The sequence below is a fragment of the Rhinopithecus roxellana genome, chromosome 13 (genome assembly GCF_007565055.1).
Source record: "Rhinopithecus roxellana isolate Shanxi Qingling chromosome 13, ASM756505v1, whole genome shotgun sequence".
Lineage (NCBI taxonomy): Eukaryota > Metazoa > Chordata > Mammalia > Primates > Cercopithecidae > Rhinopithecus > Rhinopithecus roxellana.
Window position 1 is genome coordinate 105,881,304 of NC_044561.1, and position 25,121 is coordinate 105,906,424.

At 44.1% G+C, this 25,121-nt stretch overlaps 1 protein-coding gene across 1 annotated transcript in view; it reads left to right on the forward strand.

The window, feature by feature from the left end:
- Positions 1-25,121, forward strand: part of CBFA2T2 (CBFA2/RUNX1 partner transcriptional co-repressor 2) — a 159,351-nt gene that overhangs the window by 130,076 nt on the left and 4,154 nt on the right. The window contains 8 exon segments of the mRNA XM_010360587.2: positions 1,622-1,711; positions 5,321-5,404; positions 5,406-5,503; positions 7,270-7,523; positions 10,838-10,923; positions 12,213-12,408; positions 19,464-19,532; positions 23,857-24,047. Of these exon segments, the coding sequence (XP_010358889.1) occupies positions 1,622-1,711; positions 5,321-5,404; positions 5,406-5,503; positions 7,270-7,523; positions 10,838-10,923; positions 12,213-12,408; positions 19,464-19,532; positions 23,857-24,047 (1,068 nt within the window).

The window sequence follows — 25,121 nt, forward strand, 5'->3', positions numbered from 1 at the left end:
TCATACTATAATGAATAGCTTAGTTGCCTCTTTTCCCACTAGACTATGAGATCTTTGAGGGGAAGAAACAAACAATTATGCTCTTAATATAAAATAAGGTTTAATAAACTAGCTGAAGGAGGAAAGTGTTTATCCCTGTCATGCAGGACTGCCCTATATCTACTGTGTATGTAGCCCTGAGTCCATTTCTTTGGCCTAACTCACAATTTCCCTGTGTCACACAATCCATCCTTTCCCCTTGTCTACCCAAAAGTATACTTGAAATCATTCATGTAGGGCTTCCATACATTTAATCTATTTGTGTTTGCTTTTCAAGACCTGATTGCTTCCCTTGCAGTAGGTATAAAAGAGTATAGTTCTCTTACACTTAGTTTTTCTTCCTGATTACCAGAATTACAGGTTTCTTTGGCTGTATTGTGCAAATGTCATATACTTAAAACAGATACACAGTTAACTTTAAAATAATTTTTTTTGGTATGAAATGTGGGAAAGTGTTCAAACATTTTCCTTTAATATGTTTAAATTAGACATACCCCTTTTCCCTGAAGGAAAATATCTTAATGTTTACCAAATAATAAATATGATATATTTGGAAAATCCAACATAATTGCATACTCAGAAATAACTGTTATTGTGATTATTCTTCCAGGCATTAAATATATGATATAATATGTATGTGTGTTATTTTTGTAAGTGGATTCTTAGAAAATATAATGTTCTGTTTCTGGTTTTTCACTTAGCAGTATTGTAGATACCTTTTCTGCCTTAATGCATACAAATCTCCTCTCTCCCCACTCCCTGCATAAGCATACATGACTCTTGTAATTTTAATGTAGCTTCCTGTTGGTAGATCTATGTATTTCCCTTTTTTTTTTTTTTTTTGAGACGGAGTCTTGCTCTGTCGCCCAGGCTGGAGTACAGTGGCCGGATCTCAGCTCACTGCAAGCTCTGCCTCCCAGGTTCACGCCATTCTCCTGTCTCAGCCTCCCGGGTAGCTGGGACTACAGGCGTCGCCACCTCGCCCGGCTAGGTTTTTGTAGTTTTTAGTGGAGACAGGGTTTCACCGTGTTAGCCAGGATGGTCTCGATCTCCTGACCTCGTGATCCGCCCATCTCGGCCTCCCAAAGTGCTGGGATTACAGGCGTGAGCCACCGCGCCCGGCCAGTTATCCTTTTTCTTACAATTTAAAAGACTTCAGCAGCTGAGCACGGTGGCTCACACCTGTAATCCCAACACTTTGGGAGGCTGAGGCAGGAAGATAGCTTGAGCTCAGGAGTTCAGGACCAGCCTGGACAACATAGCGAGACCACATCTCTACTAAACATTTAAAAAACAAAAATAAAAAGGCGGGGTGCGGTGGCTCTCCCTTGTAATCCCACCACTTTAGGAGGCCAAGGCAAGCAGATCACAAAGTCAGGAGTTCACCGTCAGGAGATCACAGGAGGTGGAGGTTACCGTGAGCCAAGACCGCGCCACTGCACTCTGGCCTGGGCAACAGAGCAAGATTCCATCTCAGATAAATAAATAAATACATAAATAACATAAAAAAAAAAAAAAGAATTTGGCACTAAGTTTTGGAAGTTCAGTTTTGGAAGTTGAACGAGGTTGTTTATCTTTTCAGAACTCAACAGTGACAATCGAGGAATTCCACTGTAAGCTCCAAGAAGCCACAAACTTTCCCCTTCGTCCTTTTGTGATTCCATTTCTCAAGGTAATTCGATAAGATAATTACTGAATATAATTTATCTTCAGTATTTCTGCAAATTCTGCTCATCCCTGTTATGTGATTTAAATCAGAGCCACGTGCCACGTTTTTAGATCTTTATTTTGGGCTGGTAGAGAGGTCTGAGTGCAGTCAACAGATAAACCTCAGTTTTAATGAGATGAGAATTGCAAAAGCCTTAAGTTGTAGTCTGTGTGCAAGACACTGCTGGTAACACACAGATGTAGCTAGCATAGGAGAGAATAGGAGGTGCTTGGGCTGGAAGTGTCAGGGTGGAAGGGAGGCTGAGCTCCTAGCAGAAGAAATAACTGGTCACTAATCTTTTGGGTATAGTCAGAGTGTGGAGGGTGTTATCTGAGAAGAGGCTGTCCTACAAAAGGCAAGGCTTTTGCAGTTTAGATTTACTGTAAGGTCAGGAGAGGATATAGGAAGACACTGTGTCTCCCCAAGCCCCAGATAGTCTAGTTTCTAAAGATGTCTTCTGCAATAATGTTCTATGGAGCATAACGTTTGGAGAGATTTTTCTGCATTATCAAGCTTACATGATAAATGAAATGAGGCCGTGTTATATTTACATGGAACATAATCCTTTCAAACAGTGGCGCACACCTGTAACCCCAGCACTTTGGGAGGCCAAGGCAGATGGATTGCATGAACTCAGGAGTTCAAGACCAGACTGGTCAACATGGTGAAACCCCTGTCTCTCCAAAAAAATAGAAAAACAATTAGCCAGGTGTGGTGGCACATGCTTGTAGTCCCAGCTAGTTGGGAGGCTGAGGCAGGAGAATCGCTTGAACCTGAGAGGCAGAGGATGCAGTAAGCTGACATTCTGCCACTGCATCCCAGCCTGGGTGACAGAGTGAGACATCCTCAAAAATAAAATTAAAATAAATAAATAAATAAATAAATATTTAAGAGTAAGCTGCAAGGCTGGGTGTGGTGGCTCACGCCTGTAATCCGAGCACATTGGGAGGCTGAAGCAGGCAGATTACTTGAGGTCAGGAGTTAGAGACCATCCTGACTAACATGATGAAACCCCGTCTTTACTAAAAATAGAAAAAATTAGCACATGCCTGTAGTCCCAACTGCTCAGGAGGCAGAGGCAGGAGAATTGCTTGAACCTGGGAGGCGGAGGTTGCAGTAAGCCAAGATTGTGCCACTGCACTCCAGCCTGGGTGGCAGAACAAGACTCTGTCTCAAAAAAGAAAAGTAAGCTGCAGACATTATACGTCTAAATACTTGAATACAGATATCAAATCAGGAAAGTAACATTCATACAACACTGTTATCTATAGACTTTACTCATATTTCACCACATGTCCCACTAATGTCTGTGTACCTGGATTTGGTTTTCTCTGGTGTTGATTTGATTAGAATCATTTTACAGAAAAACTATATTCAGTTGTTACTGTATTTTGAATTTTGTCAATATTTATGGAAATTTGTTTTCTGTCTTTTATGAGTATTTCTATAATACCTTTAATTTTGCCTCCTTTTTTTTTTTTTTTTTGGAGACAAAATCTTGCTCTGTCATCTAGGGTGGAGTGCAGTGGCGCGATCTCGGCTCTACAACCTCTGCCTCCCGAGTTCAAACAATTCTTCTGCCTCAGCCTCCCGAGTAGCTGGGACTACAGGCATGCGCCACAACACCTGGCTAATTTTTGTATTTATAGTAGAGATGGGGTTTCACTATATTGGCCAGGCTGGTCTCAAACTCCTGACCTTGTGATCTGCCCTCCTTGGCCTCCCAAAGTGCTGGGGTTACAGGTGTGAGCCACTGCGCCCGGCACCTAATTTTGCCGCTTAACAAAGCCTGTAATATTTACTATCTGGTCAAATAAATATGCCTCTTTTACTTTCTTTTACCTTATTTTCATTTCCTAAGAAAATGTAATAGCATTAGACAGATGGGTTATCTTACTAAAGTACTGATACCAGTTTTTTAAAACCTTATATTGGAGCACAGGAAAATGCATCGGTCTAGGGTGCACAGCCTGTATCATTGCTCAGTTCTAATGGCATTGAAGCCTCAGCTGCTCCGAGCAGCCTGGGGTGCCTTTTTGAGCCCTGAAACAGCTGTGCTGGTTCTATCTTGGTCTCCTTTATGTATGTCAGAGCTGGTAGACGATTATTTCCCCAAGACTCTAGAATCAAGAAAGATTTGTGAAATTTGTGTTAATAGGAAATAATTAGCATGTTTTTTATTCATCATGGGACACATGTCACCAGTGTAAAGATCTGACATGGTGTTTTTTTCAATTAAGTTTTTACAGTTGCAACAAGATTGAGGTTATAGAACAGACTTTAAAAGAGTTTTATTTAGTCAAATTCCTTATTCTTAACTCTTGTTATTTTGGAAAACAGCATGAGGTAGGTTGTTATGGCAGCTTTTTGGCTAGCATTTAGGGTTTTGTCAATTTATTTCTGCTTTAAAACAGTCACTAATTATGGTGCCTGCTAAATTAACCCTCAGTGAAGGGATGGCTACTTGCATGTATTAAAACTCTCCTTTCACTTGCTCATCTGTCCCTTCGATTAAGCCTTTGCTTATGAGCTCAGCCTGCATTGCTTTTAAATTTGGTGAGAAAAATACAATTTCTGCTTTATGGTTTTTTTGATAGAAATGGGAAAAGTAAATTCTGTGTATGAAGGAAATCAAGTTCTCAGCTTTAAAAGATGTATAGGGTTTTAAAATGTGATTTGTTCCTATTACAGGTTTTCTAAGTATGAGAGAGAAAAATATCTACTTAATGAATTATTATTATTATTATTTTTTTGGAGACGGAGTCTTGCTCTGCCGCCCAGGCTGGAGTGCAGTGGTGCAATCTCAGCACACTGCAAGCTCCACCTCCCGGGTTCATGCCCTTTTCCTGCCTCAGCCTCCTGAGTAGCTGGGACTACAGGCACCCGCTACCACACCCGGCTAATTTTTTGTATTTTTAGTAGAGATGGGGTTTCACCGTGTTAGCCAGGATGGTCTCCATCTCCAGACCTCATGATCTGCCCGCCTTGGCCTCCCAAAGTGCTGGGATTACAAGCGTGAGCCACCCCACCCGGCCATGAATTATCTTTTTACATTTTATATCACTCCCAGTGCTCCTTTTCAAACTCCCACGTTTTAGAATAATCAGTTTCCAGAATTCCGTGGCAGCTTTTATACAGAACATGAAGTAAGGTTGAGTAGTGCTATCAGAGATGAGTTGGGGTTCAGAAGAGAGAAACCAGGGCTTGGAATGACTCCCACATAGGCAGTAGTAATTCTCTCACTCGCTAAAGTCTTCAGAAGTGTATGTTTTAAAATTACTATGTTTAACAACCCTTTATTGAGCTTTGACTGTATACTAGGCTGCAAAGGTAAATAAGGTGCAGTCTCTTCCTTAAGCAGATTTACATCTGATTTGGGCAAGAGACAACTGAACCAGTAATTCAGGTGCAATATAAGAGATATCATTGACTCACAGAAGAAGCATATGAAAATCAGACTGCCAAGGAGAGAAAGACTTTTATCTTATATCATCTGCTTTGTGAAAGCCCTTTGAGGTGCTGAGCCCTCTTGTGTAGGGCCCAACACTGGAAAAACTGCCTCTTCCTTTCAAGGCCAACCTTCCTCTGCTGCAGCGAGAACTGCTGCACTGCGCTCGGGCAGCCAAGCAGACCCCATCCCAGTACCTCGCTCAGCACTGAACACCTTCTGCTCAACACAAGCATTGCATCGCCTGCTGATTCGTCAGAGCTGCTCATGGAGGTACACGGAAATGGGAAGAGGCCCAGTCCAGAGAGGTGAGCAGATGAGTTTTGCTGTCCTTGCCTTCCTGGAACCACACTGGCCTTCCCCTTTGCTTATAAAATAAAGAGAATTTGATTGCTGTGGTGTAATGTCTCAACCTTTTTTTGAGACAAGGTCTGGCTTTATTGCCTAGACTGGAGCACAGTGGCACAATCGTTGCTCAATGAAGCCTCCGCCTCCTGAGCTCAAACGATCCTCCCACCTCAGAGGCCTCCCGAGTATCTGGGACTACAGGCACGTGCCACCATGACCAGCTAATTTTTATTTGTTTGTTTGTTTGTTTTTGGAGAGATGGGGTTTTACCATGTTGCCCAGGCTGGTCTCAAATTTGTGAGCTCAAGAGATCTGCCCGCCTCGACCTCCCAAAGTACTGAGATTACAGGTGTGAGCCACCATGCCCAGTCCAATGTCTCAGACTTTCTATGGTTATTTGTGCTTTATTCCAATACCTTGCTGCAGAATACATCTAAAATCTATGAGAGTTGGCTTCCAGGCATGAATATTTTTCAGAAACTCCTCAGATGCCTACACACCCAGTAAGAAACTCTACTCCAGAGAATTTATGGGATCGACTGTTCCAGAAGCCTCAGGAATACAGTTCTGCCTTTTCTTGGATGCTGTTTTTAGAAAGAATTGAAAAAGAAAAAAAAAAGAAAGACAGCAATACAATCTGCCAAAATGCCTTTTATGTCAAATGCATTTTTTTCTGATAAGAGAAGTTTTGAAAAAGTATAGCAATTAATTATTTTTTTCTTTTTTTTTTTTGAGACGGAGTCTCGCTCTGTCCCCCAGGCTGGAGTGCAGTGGCCGGATCTCAGCTCACTGCAAGCTCCGCCTCCCGGGTTCACGCCATTCTCCTGCCTCAGCCTCCCGGAGTAGCTGGGACTACAGGCGCCCGCTACCTCGCCCGGCTAGTTTTTGTATTTTTTAGTAGAGACGGGGTTTCACCGTGTTCGCCAGGATGGTCTCGATCTCCTGACCTCGTGATCCGCCCGTCTCGGCCTCCCAAAGTGCTGGGATTACAGGCTTGAGCCACCGCTCCCGGCCAGCAATTAATTATTAGTATTTGCCAATGGCTCACCTTCACTGAGATTGAAATTAATATAAATTTATTTTAGAAGACTCCCTATGAGTGGCTATCAAAATATTCTATGGGTTATCAAAGAAGGCAATATTTTAACAATAGTGGATAGGCTTTAATGACATTTTTTTTAAGTAAAAAAAAATAAATAAATAAAGGTAGAAAATTTATTACAGTTGGATCTGAGTGACTAAAAACCCTGCCACTACACAATTAGACCCAGGGTTAATTTGACTGGCTTTAAAAAAAAAAAAAAAAAAAAAAAGATGCAATTGGATTTGTTGTATGAGCCTTTTTCCTCCCATGTAGTTTCTTTCCAGTAACTCACCTCCACGGTAACAAATTTGACCTTAATACTTTCCTAGGTATTGTTGAACCCATAACTCAGAAAAAGGCTGTCATCTCCTTAGTCTCTCCTTTGCTTTATGAGGGTTAATGTTTCTCTCTGGTTATGGATGGATTTGACCTCCTTTTTCATGCTGGTATAAATCAGCAATTTCTATGAGGTGCCTGGCCCCTGAAGACAGTTCAGTTCATGCCTCATGTCACACCTTTCCTTAGAGTCTTCCTGTTTATGCCAGTGTATAGCAAAATAGCTAACACACACTAGGTTCTCAGGAAATGTCCGCATGAACACTTGTTGACAGGATCAAATATGCACTTCTGCTTCTTCTACAGGAGAGAAGAGAATAGTTTTGATAGAGATACAATCGCTCCTGAGCCTCCTGCCAAGAGAGTATGTACCATCAGCCCTGCTCCTCGGCACAGTCCTGCTCTCACTGTGCCCCTAATGAATCCTGGGGGCCAATTCCATCCTACCCCTCCGCCTCTTCAGCATTACACGTTAGAGGATATTGCAACTTCTCACCTGTATCGGGAACCCAACAAGATGCTAGAGCATCGAGAAGTTCGTGAGAGACACCACAGTCTCGGTAAGCAACCTAAGCAGCATGGTAAATTCAGACTGGATTCTTGGATTTCTTTCCAACTCAATGATAAAGTCAAATAATATCATGATTGCTTTTTCCCACTGATTGGATAGAACAGTATTATACATAGACTATTAGAATCATAGTTGATCTTATTTGATATTAATCTTATTTGATACCTTGTTACTCTGATATGATAGAAGTACAGCTGGGTGTGGTGACTGGTGTCTGTAATCCCAGCTGAGGTGGAAGGATCACTTCAAGCCAGTCTGGGCAACATGGTGAGACCCTGTCTCTACAAAAAATTTTTAAAAACTAGCCAGGTTAGGTGGCATGCGCCTGTGGTCGCAGCTACTAGGGAGGCTGAGGAGGGAGGATCACTTGAGACCAGGAAGTCAAAGCTACATTGAGCCATGATCTTGCTACTGCATTCAGTCTGGGTGACAGAGTGAGACCTGTCTAAAAAAGAATAAAGGGGTATCGCCTATTCTCAAATGATTCAGAAAAAGAGAATGGAAAAGCAAAGGAGATGTTAACATTTGAAAACTGTTTGAAGATATGTGAGAATTCTCTGTGCTCCTTTTGCAGTTATTCTATAAATCTTTTAAAAATTAGGCCAAGCTCAGTGGCTCATGCCTATAATCCCAGCACTTTGGGAGGCCAAGGCAGGAGGATCACTTGAGGCCAGAAGTTTGATACCAGCATGGGCAACATAGGGAGACCTCATCTCTACAACAACAAAAATTAAAAATGAGGCAGGAGGGGGTGGGCGTGGTGGCTCATGACTGTAATCCTAGCACTTTGGGAGGCCAAGGCAGGTGGATCATGAGGTCAGGAGATTGAGACCATCCTGGCTAACACGGTGAAACCCCGTCTCTACTAAAAATACAAAAATTAACCGGGCATGGTGGCAGGCACCTGTAGTCCCAGCTACTCAGGAGGCTGAGGCAGGAGAATGGCATGAACCCAGGAGGCAGAGCTTGCAGTGAGCCAAGATCACACCACTGCACTCGAGCTTGGGCGACAGAGCAAGACTCCATCTCCAAAAAAAAACAAAAACAAAAACAAAAACTAAAAAACAAAGCAAAAAAATGAGTCAGGAGGATTCATGAGCCCAAGAGGTCAAGACTGCAATGAGCCGTGATGGTGCCACTACACTCCCCTCCTGGGCAACAGAATGAGACCCTGCCTCAACATAACAACAACAAAAAAAGTTTTTAAAATTAAGCGAGAAAGATGCAAGATTTCACCTTGGAGGTGAAAGTGCATGGACATTCAGGTCAGGAGGTGAGGCATCTCGAAATCTCAGCTCTGCATCCTAACTAGCTGTGTGATCTCATGCAAGTTGCTTGGGCTCTCTGAGCCTCAGAAGAGTAATTTCTAAATGGAAATAACACCACCCCCTGTGCTGGGTTGTTGTTCCATTTGGAGTGCCTGGTACATGGGTGCTCAGAAACCATTAAATTTAGGAAGAAACAGAAAAGAAACCTTAACAAACCTCTTCTAGTTTTGGACAGAGTATTTTGTCATGTACTCGTACACATTTTCAGTATAAGGTTTTTTGGAGTATAACTGCTGAGCATCTGTTAGAGCAGGGAACCAAAGGGCTATCAGCTTCCAGGGTTTCCCTAAATTTCCATTTGTACCTTGTTGAGTAAGAAAGTGCAACACATTTGCTCTGACTTCCTCTTATTTAGGCTCACTAGCATCTTTCAGACGCTTGGCCACACTGGGGCCCCTGACATCATGTAGTGAGATAGTAGCTGAATAGGGAAGGCTGTAGCAGCTATGGTGTTCTCAGAGCCAACATTTACTGAGTTGTAGCTACCACTTAGATTGTATTGTACGTACATTATCTCATTTAATCCTCACAGGAGTCCCAGGCAGTTGTTATCCCCTTTTTATAGATGAAAGATGAAAGAACTATGGCCAAAATCACATAGCTGATAATTGGCAGAGACAAAATTCAGACCCCAATTGTCTTATGCCCAAGGCTTAGATGTACTAGCAGTATGTTATGATACCAATCCTAGTGTTCAACCCCTGTTACTCCTATGTCTCTCTTATCTATTAAAAACTGCTTGTGGGGATTGGGCGTGTTGGGTCACACCTGTAATCCCAGCACTTTAGGAGGCCTAGGCAGGCGGATCATGAGGTCATGAGATCGAGACCATCTTGGCTAACATGGTGAAATCTCGTCTCTACTAAAAATACAAAAAATTAGCCGGGCGTGGTGGCGGGCGCCTATAGTCCCAGCTACTCGGGAGGTTGAGGCAGGAGAAGGGCGTGAACCCAGGAAGCAGAGGTTGCAGTGAGCCGAGATCACGCTGCTGCACGCCAGCCTGGTGACAGAGTGAGACTCTGTCAAGGGAAAACTGACTTGCTTTGATTAGAAATAGCACAGTGCAGGGAAAAAAAGCTGACTTGCTAATGGTTTTTTCTGCACATCTTTTGCCAGTTTGACTTGAGAAAAAAGTATGCCAAAAACTAGGTATGGGGTCTCACTATATTGCCCAGGCTGGACTCCTGGGCTCAAGTGATCTGCCTGTGTCAGCCTCCTGAGTGGCTGGGACTATAGGCATGCCCCACCACACCTGGCTCTTATTACTACATTTTTTGACAGATTGTACAGATCATGAGAAACTCAATATATACTGAAATAAACAGATTCTCACACTGATACATAGTCACTATGAATATTACTCCTATAAATTAGACTGGTAACAGATGTGTTGTGTTAATGACTCAAAGACACTGTTGCTGTATATGATTTGAGTTCTTCAAAATAGTAGACAATTCTTATTGGTATACCTTTAATTCACACAGTTGTTCCATTCCTGGAAATTTCAGTATATATCAAAACTGTCCCCCCTCAAAAAAATTTTTTTTAAGTTACTGATAATGTTAAGCGGTTTCCAAGTGTTTGTACCAGTAGACACTCTGGTTTTGGTGGTTAATTAACTCGCATTGAACCACATCCTTGCCAACACTTGATATTATCTGACATTTTAATTTTTTCCAGTATGTTAGGTGTTAAATGCTATCTATGTATGACATGCCTGTTTATTTCTTTTACCTCTTTTTCTTTAGGGCTGTTTTGTGTTTTACAATTGATTTGTTGGGGTTTTTTAAATATAATCTGAATAGTGATCCTTTGTTGGTTATATTGTCCTTTTGTGGGTCCCCCACCCCATTGTGAATCATTGCCTTAATAGTGTGTTCAAAGTAATGATGAATATGTGTGTATTTACTTGGTAGAATTTGCTTCTATTGTGTTTTTCTTGCTGTCTTTGAATTTAATCTCTAATTTCTAATAGGTCTAAATGGAGGCTATCAAGATGAATTGGTAGATCATCGTTTGACAGAAAGGGAATGGGCTGATGAATGGAAACATCTTGACCATGTAAGAATCTTGTAGTGTGTAATGTCCCTAATTCTTTATTACTTTTTTTTGAAACAGGAGTCTCACTCTGTTGCCCAGGATGGAGTACAGTGGTGCGCTCTCAGCTCATTGCAACTTCCACCTCCTGGGTTCAAGCAATTCTCCTGCCTCAGCCTCCAGAGTAGCTGGGATTACAGGTGTATGCCACCACGCCCAGCTAATTTTTGTATTTTTAGTAGAGACAGGGTTTGGCCATGTTGGCCAGACTCGTCTCAAACTCCTGACCTCAAGTGATCTCCCCACCTCAGCCTCCCAGAGTGCTGAGATTACAGGTGTGAGCCACTGCACTCAGCCTACTTTTGATTCTTAATGCTACCAATAATTAAAGGAACATGTATATTTGAAGTGAACATAACCACAGCCATGGCATCCTTTGCTTTTAATTAAAATTGGTTTAGCTACTACTCCCTCAGCTAAAGAATTAGAGTCACTCCCTAATCTTTGTGATGGGGGATGATCACTTCAGGTCAGAAACCAAATAAAGTCATGTAGTATAATGGTTAAAAACAAAGGTTTGTAGCCAGGTGCAGTGGCATATCCCTGTAGTCCCAGCTACTCGGGAAGCTAAGCAGGAGTATCTCTTAAGCCCAGGAGCCAAGACTTGAAGTCTAGTCTGGGCAACATAGCAAGACAGAATTCATTTGTTATTTGTTAAATTTTTATCAAAAGAAACTTTCTTTTTATTTTTTTCAATTCTGCTCCTTCTGTAGTAAAGAGAATTGTTTTTTAGCCCACATATTCATGTTTCGTAGTTTTAGAACACAGGTCAGTAACAAACTTCTAGGTAGTTCAACCGCCCAAAATTGTTTATATTCCAGAATTATTTTGCATTCTGAAAGATAACAGCCTTCCTCATCTGTAACAGATTTCTGTTAGAAATCTGTGTATACCTTATTTTATGGTTCAGCCACAGCAAACTTACTGAGTGCTTTAGACCCCAGGGATACAACAAATGCTGCAGCAACATGAAATCGTAGACAGTTGGCCAGAAGGCCATGCATCTGAGGTTCTGTCCAAACACTGGAAGCCCTGGTAGTTACTGTCCTTGATAGGTATGTCAGCCTCAACACCAATGTCCTTCCTGGCTGATGGAGAAACAGATAGCAATAAAGGGTATTAAATGTAAACTTGATATTCCTAAACCTGTACTTTAAGGAACCTGAATGCCTCATACTGCGTTGGCCTGATTTACAGTGTTGGTTGTTTGGATGTTCTCATCTCATCTTTGCCTGGCCCCCTCTCTGACTCAGGCGCTGAATTGCATTATGGAAATGGTAGAGAAAACAAGGCGCTCCATGGCAGTTCTGCGGCGCTGTCAGGAATCAGATCGTGAAGAACTCAACTATTGGAAAAGACGGTACAATGAAAACACAGAGCTGAGGAAAACGGGGACTGAGTTGGTCTCCAGGCAACACAGCCCTGGGAGTACAGATTCTCTCAGCAATGGTAAGGGGAGAGTCTGCGGGGAACCCAGAGTAAATGTCAGCCTTTAGAGCCCACGAATATGTCACAGAAGGCTTTTTCTACTTGACTTTAAAGAAAGGTGGTGCTCGGCCAGGCGTGGTGGCTCACACCTGTAATCCCAGCACTTTGGGAGGCCAAGGGGGGCAGATCACGAGGTCAGGAGATCGATACCATCCTGGCTAAAATGGTGAAACCCCTCTCCACTAAAAATAAAAATACACCACGCTGGGCGTGGTGGTGGGCACCTGTAGTCCCAGCTACTCAGGAGGCTGAGGCAGGAGAATGGCATGAATGAACCCAGGAGGCGGAGCTTGCAGTGAGCCAAGATCACACCACTGCACTCCAGCCTGGGCTACTGAGCAAGACTGCATCTCAAAAAAAAAAAGAAAAAGAAAGAAAGAAAGGTGGTGTTTCATTGTGGATTTAGGGAGACTCAGGTGATTATGAAGAGGAAGTGAGAAAATATATGAAGCCCCTGGCATGTTTTGGTGGGTGGCGGGGGGTGGGTTTTGTTTTGTATAGACAGGGTCTCGCTGTGTTGCCCAGGCTGGCCTTGGACTCCTGGCCTCAAGCGATCTTCCTGCCTCAGCCTCCCAAAACACCAGGACTTCAGGCCTGAGCCACTGTGCCCAGACTGGTACCTGGCATGTTCAAAAAATGTGAATTCTTCTTTGTGGAGAATGAGAATATTTGTGATTTTGTTCTGTCTTTAACTCTCTACATATATGTGTGCTAGGTGTTGATCAAAGAGTGTTTGGTTGTCAAATTCAGCCTGGCTGGATGTATGTACTAGGCACTCTTGTGTCATCACTTTTATTTCTCACAGTAGCCTTGAAAGTGTTTACCTTACCTTCCTTCCTCCTGTCCCCAGCCCACCATTCAGGACAATACCACTCAATCCTCCATGGTCTGGTGGCCTCCCACAAAAGGATTTACTGTACCACACTAGGTTGTCCCCCCTTGCCTTTCCGAGTCCGAAGCAGCAGCAATCCAGAGTACATCCAGCAAGCCTCAGTTATTCCCCTCAAAATGTTCCAGCACATTCACCCAATAACTGAGAAGGTGCCCTATCCAAAGGCATAGCTGAGTGACAGGCCATCTGTGATCAGACTGTTTTCCCATGCACTTTTGAGTTCCCAAATGTTCACCCCGGAGAACAAGTCTCTTATGACAGACCTAGCATGTTCCATCGAAGGCAGCTATTATTAGTCTCTAAAAAACTGTAAGGAAAACTCGAGGCAAAGCCAGAATTAATACAGTATGTCCAAACAGTGGGAGCTAAAGGCTTCCCTTTCCCTACCCCACCCACAGCAGCAGCTCTGGAGCCAACCACGGAATACCACCATTAGGTGGAATATCTAGCACAACAAGGCATCAACATGTACGTAGAGTTACAGTATTAGTATGATTCCTTTTGTGAAAACACCAAAAACAGGCCAGACGCAGTGACTCACGCCAGTAATCCCAGCACTTTGGGAGGCTGAGGTGGGCGGATCACAAGGTCAAGGGATCGAAACCATCCTGGTTAACACGGTGAAACCCCATCTCTACTAAAAATACAAAAAATTAGCCAGGTGTGGTGGCAAGTGCCTGTAGTCCCAGCTACTCAGGAGGCTGAGGCGAGAGAATGGTGTGAACCCGGAGGCGGAGCTTGCAGTGAGCCGAGATTGCACCACTGCACTCCAGCCTGGGCAACAGAGTGAGACTCCCTCTCAACAAAGAAAAAGAAAAAAAAAAAAAACAACCTCCAAAAACAGACAAAGCTAACCTTCTGGTCTCCCTTACTTTCTGAACATTTGCAGATAGTCCCAGTGTGACTTTCAGACAGGGAGAAAGACTTTTGGAGTCTTAGCTAAAGTTTACACCCAAGCCATACCTCATCCATTAGTGAGTCTACACGTGTGCAGGCGAGAAGCATAGAGTACAGAGGGAGCTGCAGTTGTGAGCCAGTGGTTGCTGAGCCAAGATACAGATCTTGCTGGAGTCATTTAAACATTACTGTGCATGACCACTACTCACCTTTCCCACCCTTTGTATCACGGATTAGCTCTGGGGACCATATTTTTTGATTTACCTTAGACAGTCCAGTTTATCCCTGTATCCTGTTATAGTTGTTACTAGCACTTCCCTCATTCTCAACAATGAAGGCAATCTGGATGATAAGTTATATTGTCATTCTAGCAACAATGAAGGCAATCTGGATGATAAGTTATATTGTCATTCTAGCAACAATGAAGGCAATCTGGATGATAAGTTATATTGTCATTCTAGCAACAATGAAGGCAATCTGGATGATAAGTTATATTGTCATTCTAGGTTTAGCTCTTCATGGATACATGTTTTCTTCTATCAGGTTTCTGAGAGCACTGTCAACCTGATTTAAATAGTATATTTTAGTGCCATTTATGTGTTTATTTCATGTTTATTTCTATGTTTATTGTCCATTTTAGTATAGAATGACAGTATAATTCATATCCTAAATAAATGTAATATGCAAAATGTGAATTATAACAACTCCAAAAAGTGCCACTGGTTTGTGATGACATATGAGGAGCTTGGGTACAGCTAGCTTCATCAAGAAAGTCTAACTGTGAAATGAGTTCTTTTCTTTTTTTTTTTTTGAAATGGAGTCTTGCTCTGTTGCCCAGGCTGGAATGCAGTGGCACGATCTTGGCTCATTGCAACCTCCTTCAAGCAGTTATCTTACCTCAGCCTCCTGGGTAGCTGGGATTACAGGCACCCGCCACCATGCCTGGCTGCTTCTGTATTTTTAGTAGAGATGGGGTTTCACCATGTTGGCCAGGCTGGTCTTGAACTCCTGACCTCAGATGATTCACCCAACTTGGCCTCCCAAAGTGCTGGGATTACAGACGTAAGCCACCATGCCCGGCCTGAAATGAGTTCTTAGACACATAGTTGTTTTACATTCTGGCATATTTTTATACCAATAATAGACATTTCAAAAGAATTTCACCAATGACTTTTTTTTTTTTTTGAGACAGAGTCTAGCTCTTATCGCCCAGGCTGGAGTCCAATGACATGATCTCGGCTCACTGCAACCTCTGCCTCCTGGGTTCAAGCGATTCTCCTGCCTCAGCTTCCTGAGTAACTGGGAGGCGCCTGCCACCATGCCTAGCTAATTTTTTTTTTTTTTTTTTTTTTTTTTTTTTTTAAGTAAAGACGGGGTTTCACTGTGTTGGCCAGGCTGGTCTCCAGTTCCTAACCTTGTGATCCACCTGTCTCGCCCTCCCAAAGTGCCGGAATTACAAGCATGAGCTACCGCACCTGGCCTCACCAATGACTTTTAAATAAGTAATTAGTGTTTTTGTTTGAGATGGAGTCTTGGTCTGTCACCTAGGCTGGAATGCAGTGGCGTAATCTTGGCTCACTGCTCCCCAGGTTTGAGCAATTGTCCTGCCTTTGCCTCCTGAGTAGCTGAGTTTACAGGTGTGTCCTACCACAGCCAGCTAATTTTTGTGTTTTTAGTAGAGATGAGGTTTCACCATGTTGGCCAGGCTGGTCTCGAACTCCCAACCTCAAGTCATCTGCCCTCCTTGGCCTCCCAAAGTGCTGGGATTTACAGGCATAAGCTACCATGCCTGACCAAGTAATTAGTGTTTTTTTTTTTTTTTGAGACGGAGTCTTGCTCTGTCGCCCGGTCTGGAGTGCAGTGGCCGGATCTCAGCTCACTGCAAGCTCCGCCTCCCGGGTTTACGCCATTCTCCTGCCTCAGCCTCCCGAGTAGCTGGGACTACAGGTGCCCGCCACCTCGCCCGGCTAGTTTTTTGTATTTTTTAGTAGAGACAGGGTTTCACCGTGTTGGCCAGGATGGTCTCGATCTCCTGACCTCGTGATCCGCCCGTCTCGGCCTCCCAAAGTGCTGGCATTACAGGCTTGAGCCACCGCGCCCGGCCACTTTTTTTTTTTTTTTTTTGAGACGGAGTCTTGCTCAGTTGCCCAGGCTAGAGTGCGGTGGCGCAATCTCAGCTCACTGCAAGCTCCGCCTCCCGGGTTCACGCCATTCTCCTGCTTCAGCCTCCCAAGTAGCTGGGACTACAGGCTCCCGCCACTATGCCCAGCTAATTTTTTTGTATTTTTAGTAGAGATGGTGTTTCACCGTGTTAGCCAGGATGGTCTCGATCTCCTGACCTCGTGATCTGCCCGCCTTGGCCTCCCAAAGTGCTGGGATTACAGGCGTGAGCCACCGTGCCCGGCATAATTAGTGTTTTTAAAGTCTTGGGTTAGCTGGGTACAGTGTCTCATGCCTGTAATGCCAGCACTTTGGGATGCTGAACCAGGTGGATCATGTGAGGCCAGGAGTTCTAGACCAGCCTGGCCAACATGTCAAAACCCTGTCTCTACTACAAATACAAAAAAGTTAGCTAGGCATGGTAGCACATGCCTGTACTCCTACCTACTCGGGAGGCTGAGGCACGAGAATCACTCCAACCTGGGAGGCAGAGGTTGCGATGAGCTGAGATCACGCCCTGCACACCAGCCTGGGCAACAGAGTGAGGCCCTGTTGCTAAATAAATAAATAAATAAATAAATAAATAAAAGTCTTGGGTTATGTGGAAATCCATGGTGTGGATGGTTAAAACCATGGTTATTTAGAGATAAATTGACTAGAGGCTTTAGATGGCATTATTACTTTTCCCATTTAAATTAATGCAATGTAGGTTTCCCTACCTGAAAATTTGTGATTCACAATGTTTTCACAAACAGATTTTGTCCAGGCAGCAAGGAATGTATTTAGGTGTTATTAAAGGATGCATAAAGAAGTGCAAAAACCATAAGGAAAAGAAGAAAATGCTTATCACAGAGATCAGGAGAATGGTTTCCTCTGGCTGTGTGGGTGGAGGGTGCAGAGTTAGTGAGTTCTAGCTACATCTATTCTTAGGACAGGATTGTCAGTCTGGCTAGCATTATTTAAATATTACTATGGCCATGACTGACCTCTTAGGAATTTGGGGTTGCTGATACTGTTCACTTTCCTGAACTCAGGCTTATGATATTAAATTGTATATTAATATTTTCATTATTGCATGTTAATATTTTATGGACTGGTCAGCCATCTAATTTTGCAAGTAAAAAAAAATTTTTTTTTTTTGAGACGGAGTCACCTAGTAGGCTGATGTACAGTGGTGCAATATCAGCTCACTGTAACCTCTGCCTCTGGCTTCAAGTGATTATCCTGCCTCAGCCTCAGCCTCCCAAGTAGCTGGGATTACAGGTGCGTGCCACCATGCCCAGCTAATTTTTGTATTTTTAGTAGAGATGGGGTTTCACCATGTTGGTCAGGCTGGTCTCAAACTCCTGACCTCATGATCCACCCACCTTGGCCTCCTAAAGTGGTGCGATTACAGGTGTGAGCCACTGCACCCAGCCGCAAGTAAAATTGTTTTACTTCTTTTTTTTTTCTCCTGAGACAAGGTCTCACTGCGTCACCCAGGCTAGAGTGCAGTGGCACGATGTCGCCTCACTGCAGCCTTCGCCTCCTCGGTTCAAATAATTCTCATGCCTCAGCCTCATGAGTAGTTGGGATTACAGGCATGCAGGCCACCATGCCCGGATAACTTTTATATTTTTTGTAGAGATGGGGTTTCACTATGTTGCCCAGGCTGGTCTCAAACTCCTGGCTTCAAGTGATCCACCCACCTCTGCCTCCAAAAGTTCTGAGATTACATGCATGAGCCACCGTACTTAGCCAATTTTTTTTTTTTTTTTTTTTTTTTTTTTTTTTTTTTTTTGGTGAGATGGAGGTGCGCTCCATCGCCCAGGCTGGAGTGCAGTGGCACGATCTTGGCTCACTGCAACCTCAGCCTCCCGAGTAGCTGGGACCACAGCCACCCGCCACCACACCCGACTAATTTTTGTATTTTAGTAAAGACAGGGTTTCACCATGTTAGCCAGGTTGGTCTCGAACTCCTGACCTCTAGTGATCCGCCTGCCTCCACCTCCCAAAGTGCTAAGATTACACGCCTGAGCCACTGCGTCTGGCCAAATTTTTAAACAAAGAAAAAAATACTTCTTCAGCCATCAGTTTTCCTCAGAATGACAGTCAAGATCCAGGCCCTTCTGGATGTTATGATTCTGAGACTCAAAAATCTGAATATAGTCCACCTGTGGTGGCTGACGCCCGTAATCCCAGCACTTTGAGAGGCAGAGGCTAGCAGATCGCTTAAACTCAGGAGTTCAAGACCAGCCTGGGCAGCATGGTGAAACCCTGTCTCTACAAAAAACATGAAAATTAGCTGATTGGGGTGGGGTGTGCCTATAGTCCAGCTACTTGGGAGGCTGAGGTTGGAGGATGGCTTGAGCCCAGGAGGCAGAACTTGCAGTGAGCTGAGATTGTGCCACTGTACTCCAGCCTGGGCAACAGAGCAAGACGCTATCTCCAAAAAAAAAAAAAAAAAAGGGAATCTGAATACATATGTTTAATGAGTTCAATAAGCAGGCAAATTTGGGAAAACTGCTTCTAGTTAAGTCTACAGCAGATGGACCTCATCCACTGTCACAGGGCTTCTAGGCAGCTTTTTAGTGGCATGTGTGCACAGTTGAGGGTGACCACTCTCTCAAGGTAAGCCTCTAATATTGGAGACGGACATAAACAGAAATGGGAATTAATAGTAGCTCTTCGAGCCTGGCGCGGTGGCTCAAACCTGTAATCCCAGCGTTTTGGGAGGCCGAGACAGGCGGATCACGAGGTCAGGAGATTGAGACCATCCTGGCTAACACGGTGAAACCCCGTCTCTACTAAAAAATACAAAAAACTAGCCGGGCGAGGTGGCGGGCGCCTATAGTCCCAGCTACTCGGGAGGCTGAGGCGGGAGAATGGCGTAAACCCGGGAGGCGGAGCTTGCAGTGAGCTGAGATCCGGCCACTGCACTCCAGCCTGGGTGACAGAGCGAGACTCCATCTCAAAAAAAAAAAAAAAAAAAGTTTGAGTCTAACTGGTGAATGAGAAATCTGATCAAAAATAAAACTGCTGATTATAGACAGCTTCTGACCCTATGCTTTTTATGTCTCTTGTGCAGATTCTCAGAGAGAGTTCAACAGCAGGCCAGGTACAGGATATGTACCTGTGGAGTTTTGGAAGAAAACAGGTATGTGTCTGACTACTCATAGGTCATGCAGACTCACTAATTTGTGGGAGCAGAGAACAGATAACTGGGCGAATGGTTGGTAACTGGGTCCTTTGGTTGTATAATAACTTGCTCCTCATAGAGTTCTAGGCTCTTGCCTCTCCCACTCTGGCTTGTCCTGCATGTCTCCTGATACCTGTCTTGTTACTTTGCTGGTCAGGAGTTTGGAATAGCTCCCTCCAGTCCCTTTCACACTCTTCCACTGGGTCACGCTGAGGCAATAAGTACTTCTTGACTTGCCCTGTTTCTGGGCCTGCAGCAGAGTTCATTTTGCCTAATCTCTTCACTGGTGTCTGCAGTATACTGTGTTCACACTGCTGCCACATTTGTGCCCAAATTCTGCTCTGGGCACAGCTCTGTAATCCCTCTGTGCTTTCTTTCACCTTCACTGTGCCTACTATAGTGAAGACTGTTCTTGCTAGGCCTTCTTTTTTACAAGAATAAAGGAGGGTGGGGACTGCCTATTTTGTAAGTTCGGGAATGAATGTCACATCACTAATGTCAACCTTATCCAAATACTGGCATTCTTTCCCTTCTTGCCTCCCCGTCCCAGTTTCATTTTTTAAGTCCAATACAACTTTTGGTTTTCTTACTAAGATAAAATTTATTTCTATAAAAATGTAATACCTACATTCATAAAGACTCTTTCAAGAGCATCTAGACAGTAGTAAGCAAATAAACAAAAGATATGAACAGACACATTATGCTATGAGAAATACAAATAAACATATTGCAAAATATTTTTCCTTAGTAGTAGTCAGGATAATGTAAGATAAAGCATCTCTGATAAATTAACCTCGTCTTTAACCCTCCGTTGTTGACAATTTTAAAAGACCTTGTTGATGGCACTCAATAATTGATCAGAGGCTTATATAAGAAATTAAGTGAGTACCTGCAGATTCTTGGAATCATTCCTTCCTTTTCCTTTTTTTTTTTTTTTTTTTTTTTTGAGGTGGAGTTTTGCTCTTGTTGCCCAGGCTGGAGTGCAGTGGTGTGATCTCAGCTCACTGCAGCCTCCGCCTCCCTGGTTCAAGCTCTTCTCCTGCCTTAGCCTCCCGAGTAGCTGAGATTATAGGCATGCACCACCACGCCTGGCTAATTTTGTGTTTGTGGGTTTAGATGGGGTTTCTCCGCCCACCTCGCCTCCCCAAGAGCTGGGATTACAGGTGTGAGCCACTGCGCCCAGCCTCATTTCTCACTTTCATGCCTTTGAATGTTTCCTTTCAAAAGCAAATGGTCCAGACTTAAATACAAATTATACAAATTATTAAAGAAGAAATAGTATGGGTGGGGTGGGATGGCTCACACCTGTAATCCCAGCACTTTGGGAGGCCAAGGTGGACAGACTCAGCTACCTCGGGGACTGAGGGGGAAGGATCGCTTGACCATAGGAAGTTAAGCCTGCAGTGAGCCCCTGTGCCACTGTACAACAAAGTATTATTTCACCATTAAAAACAATTTGGAAAACTACATTAATTTGTAAAAATCCTTGCAGTTGAAAATGGGAAAATGTATATTATGTTAATAAAAAGTGGAATAGAATTTTGGGAAATGAAGATAATCATAAGATGAGAGAATAATTACTATATACAAGATCTCTGTCTTTTTTTTTTTTTTTTTTTTTTGAGATGGAATTTCACTCTTGTTGCCCAGGCTGGAATGCAATGGCACGATCTTGGCTCACCGCAACTTCCGCCTCCCAGGTTCAAGCAGTTCCCCTGCCTCAGCCTCCCGAGTAGCTGGGATTACAGGCATGCACCATCACGCCCTGCTAATTTTGTATTTTTAGTGAGGATGGGGTTTCTCCATGTTGAGGCTGGTCTGTAACTCCTGACCTCAGGTGATCCACCTGCCTCAGTCTCCCAAAATGCTGGGATTACAGGCGTGAGCTACTGCACCCGGCCTTTTTTGTTTGTTTGTTTGTTTGTTTTTGAGATGGAGTCTTGCTCTGTTGCCCAGGCTGGAGTGCAGTGGCACAATCTCAGCTCACTGCAGTCTCCACTTCGCAGGTTCAAGCTACTCTCCTGCTTTAGCCTTCCCAGTACCTGGGATTACAGGCCCCCTCGACCATGATGCCCGGCTAATTTTTGTATTTTTAGTAGAGATGGGGTTTCACCATATTGGCCAGGCTGGTTTCAAACTCCTGACTTCAGGTGATCCACCCGCCTTGGCCTCCCAAAGTACTAGGATTACAGGCATGAGCCTGTAATGTGCCGGGCACAAGGTATCTTTAAAACTAGTGACTTTGATTACTTGGGAGACACCTTTGGTTAACTATGGTTAAGAGCCCAACTTTGATGTTGGGACAGCTCGATTTGAGTCCTTGCTCTGCTATAGTGCCATCTGTGACCTTAGATGACCTCCAGTAAGATAGCTAGCCAAACCAAGATAATTACTAATTCATGGCTAAGCTGAGGGGATAAAATGTTCCTGAGAGCATTGTTACGCTGGCTCAATAAGAGGCATCTGATAAGAGACTTTTGAAAGGTTCTTGGCCTCTGGGGTGAATACTTTATTTTCTTAAGGCCAGAGCCATAAGATGGAAAGTTGTTTCACTGCAGCCTAGAACTCTGTGTTTGAACCTCCCTTGAGCCCGTGCCATGTGCAAGAGGTAAACTGTGAGTGAATGTCCTTAGGCTTCTGGATTGTTTGGTCCTGTGGACTTATGTAGGGAGCTATGTATATTGGGACTCCACATTCACATTCTCATAGGACTGAGGCTCAAACACATGCAATGTGTTACTTTGCGGTGTCTACACTAGGGAAATCAAGCAGGGCATTGGTGATGGGAGGAAATGATCAAGAACCAGGTAGCATGATGGTAAGTGAACAGGGTTTAAAAACCCAGGGCTTTTGGCCGTCTGCCCGAATCTATGTCTTTAGCCCATGTTTCTCTACCTAGTCTTATTTATTTATAATTGCCTCCTGGCCATTTATACCTGGATACCGCAGAGGCACCTCTGATTTCTCACTTGCCTCCATGCTAGTTTTGTGTGGACTGTCCATTTCATTGCCTAGCACTACCATTCTTCTCTTTCACCTCCACTTCCAGGCCCTTCAGTGCTCCCAACTTTTTTCTGTCTCATCCCTTCCTCAGTGCCACTTACTTCTGCCTAAATTCAGCCTCTTATATCAGTTCAATCATTGCCCCAGTCTCCTGGTTGCTATCTCTGTCTTTAATCTTCCCCTTGCATAGAAACCTTTATGGAGTTTCCTTTGAAAATAAGGTCAAGCCAGCCGGGCATGGTGGTTCATGCCTGTAATCACAGCACTTTGGGAGGCCAAGGTGGGCGGATCACGAGGTCAGGAGATTGAGACCGTCCTGGCTAACACTGTGAAACCCCGTCTCTACTAAAAATACAAAAAATATTAGCCGGGCATGGTGGTGGGCACCTGTAGTCCCAGCTACTCGGGAGGCTGAGATAGGAGAATGGCGTGAACCTGGGAGGCGGAGCTTGCAGTGAGCCAAGATAGCACTACTGCACTCCAGCCTGGGCGACAGAGTGAGACTCTGTCTCAAAAAAAAAAAAATGAAAATAAAGTCAAGCGGGGAGTGGTGCCTCACCCGTGTAACCGTTTAACACCAGCACTTTGGGAGGCTGAAGTAGGAGGATCACTTGAGCCCAGGAGTTTGAGACAAGCCTCAGCAACATAGTAAGACATCGTCTCTACAAAAACAATTTTTTTAAATTAGCCGAGTGTGGTGGGACACGCCTGCAGTCCTAGCTCCTCAGAAGGCTGAGGTGGGAGGATCATGATTCAGAGAGGTCAAGGCTGCAGTGTGCTGTGACCGCACCAGTGCACTCCAGCCTGGGCAACAGAGCAAGGCCCTGTCTCAGAAAAAAAGAAAAGGTCAAATTTCTTAGTTTGGCATGCAAGACTTTGCAAAAACTCATTTCCATCTACCATCTCAAGCATAACACGTTGTCTTGATTTCCCCTGCCCACTGAAGAGCTGATCACTTTTCTCCTTGGAACTCTAGTTTCTTATAGTGACATACATGATGGCACCTGAAACGCTTTCATACATACTTGGTCACAAGCAGTCAGGAGAGTGTGGCCTGTGTCCAGTCACTTGTGTCTACAGCCCTAGCTCAGTGCCCACCTCCATCTCCGTACCAGCCAGCACCTGCGTGATGGACACATGAGTGTGAAGATCATGTGTTCCTCCCTGTGGAGTTTTAGAAAATATCATTTTGTGTCAGCTCTGTCCTTACTTAGAATCACAGTGGGGTGGGAGGGAAAAGATTTCTCGGCCAGTTGATTTTACTGTCACTTTCTTCTAGAAGAAGCTGTGAATAAGGTGAAAATTCAGGCCATGTCTGAAGTACAGAAGGCCGTCGCTGAGGCAGAGCAGAAAGCCTTTGAAGTGATTGCAACAGAGAGAGCACGAATGGAGCAAACCATAGCGGACGTCAAGCGGCAGGCCGCGGAGGACGCTTTCCTCGTCATCAACGAGCAAGAGGAGTCCACGGAGGTGAGAGCTCTGCACCCTGGGGGCCGGGGTGGGTGGCTGGAGTGATCACGCCCACTGCCTTCCTCTCATACACTGAGCAGGAAGACACAGGCAGTCCACTCTTGAGCTCGATGAGGATAATTTTTATCCAGTGCCAGAAGAGTTTTGGTTCTCACGCTAAGACTCTTTTACATGGCAAGATAGTGAATTGTTATATTGTATTTTTACATACATACACATATATAGAGAGAGAGAGGCTCAATGTATTGGTTTAAATTTTGAGAATTCACCCTAAAGACAGAGTTTGTGTAATTGCACGATGATGATAATGACCAGCATTGACAGAGTAGGCTTACTGTGTGCCAGACACCCAGCAAAGTTGTATATTTTCTTTTTGAGTCTCACAGTGGCCCTGTGAGGTGGATAATGTTGAATCCCTAATTTGCAGATGAGGAGACTGTGGCTCAAGGAATGCTCCCTTGGTGCTGAAGTCAGGATACAGGAGTAAGAAAGTGCAGGGTCCTATAGCACCTAGACTTTTCACAAAAAGGATAGCTGGTTTATGGACTGAAGTAACAGGTTGGATGGATATATCTGACTGATTGCCCAGGGCCCAGGGCCCAGGACTTGGTGATGGTTCTAAACAGGACGCTTGGGTACTACAGTAAGGAGAAAAATGAACAAACTGAAAAAGTAAACAACCTGTGACAACATGAGAGCAGCCCTTTTGGATTTAATGCAGTTTTTCTGTAACTTTGATTTCAGTCATTTTTCAGCTTTAAAACAAGAAACCAGTTTCTTTCTGTAAGTAAGTAGATCTCATCTACTGGATGGGAGACCAGCTGTCTTTGGGACATTCTCTTGAAGTTCAGCACTCACTCTGTCACCGAGGCTGGAGTGCAATGGTGCAGTCTCAGCACACTGCAGCCTCCACCTCCAGGTTCAAGCGATTCTCCCACCTCAGCCTCCCAAGTAGCTTGGATTACAGGTGCGTGCCAGCACTCCTGGCTAATTTTTGTATTTTTAGTAGAGATGGGTTTTTGCCATGTTGGCCAGGCTAATCTCGAACTCCTAGCCTCAAGTGATTCACCCACC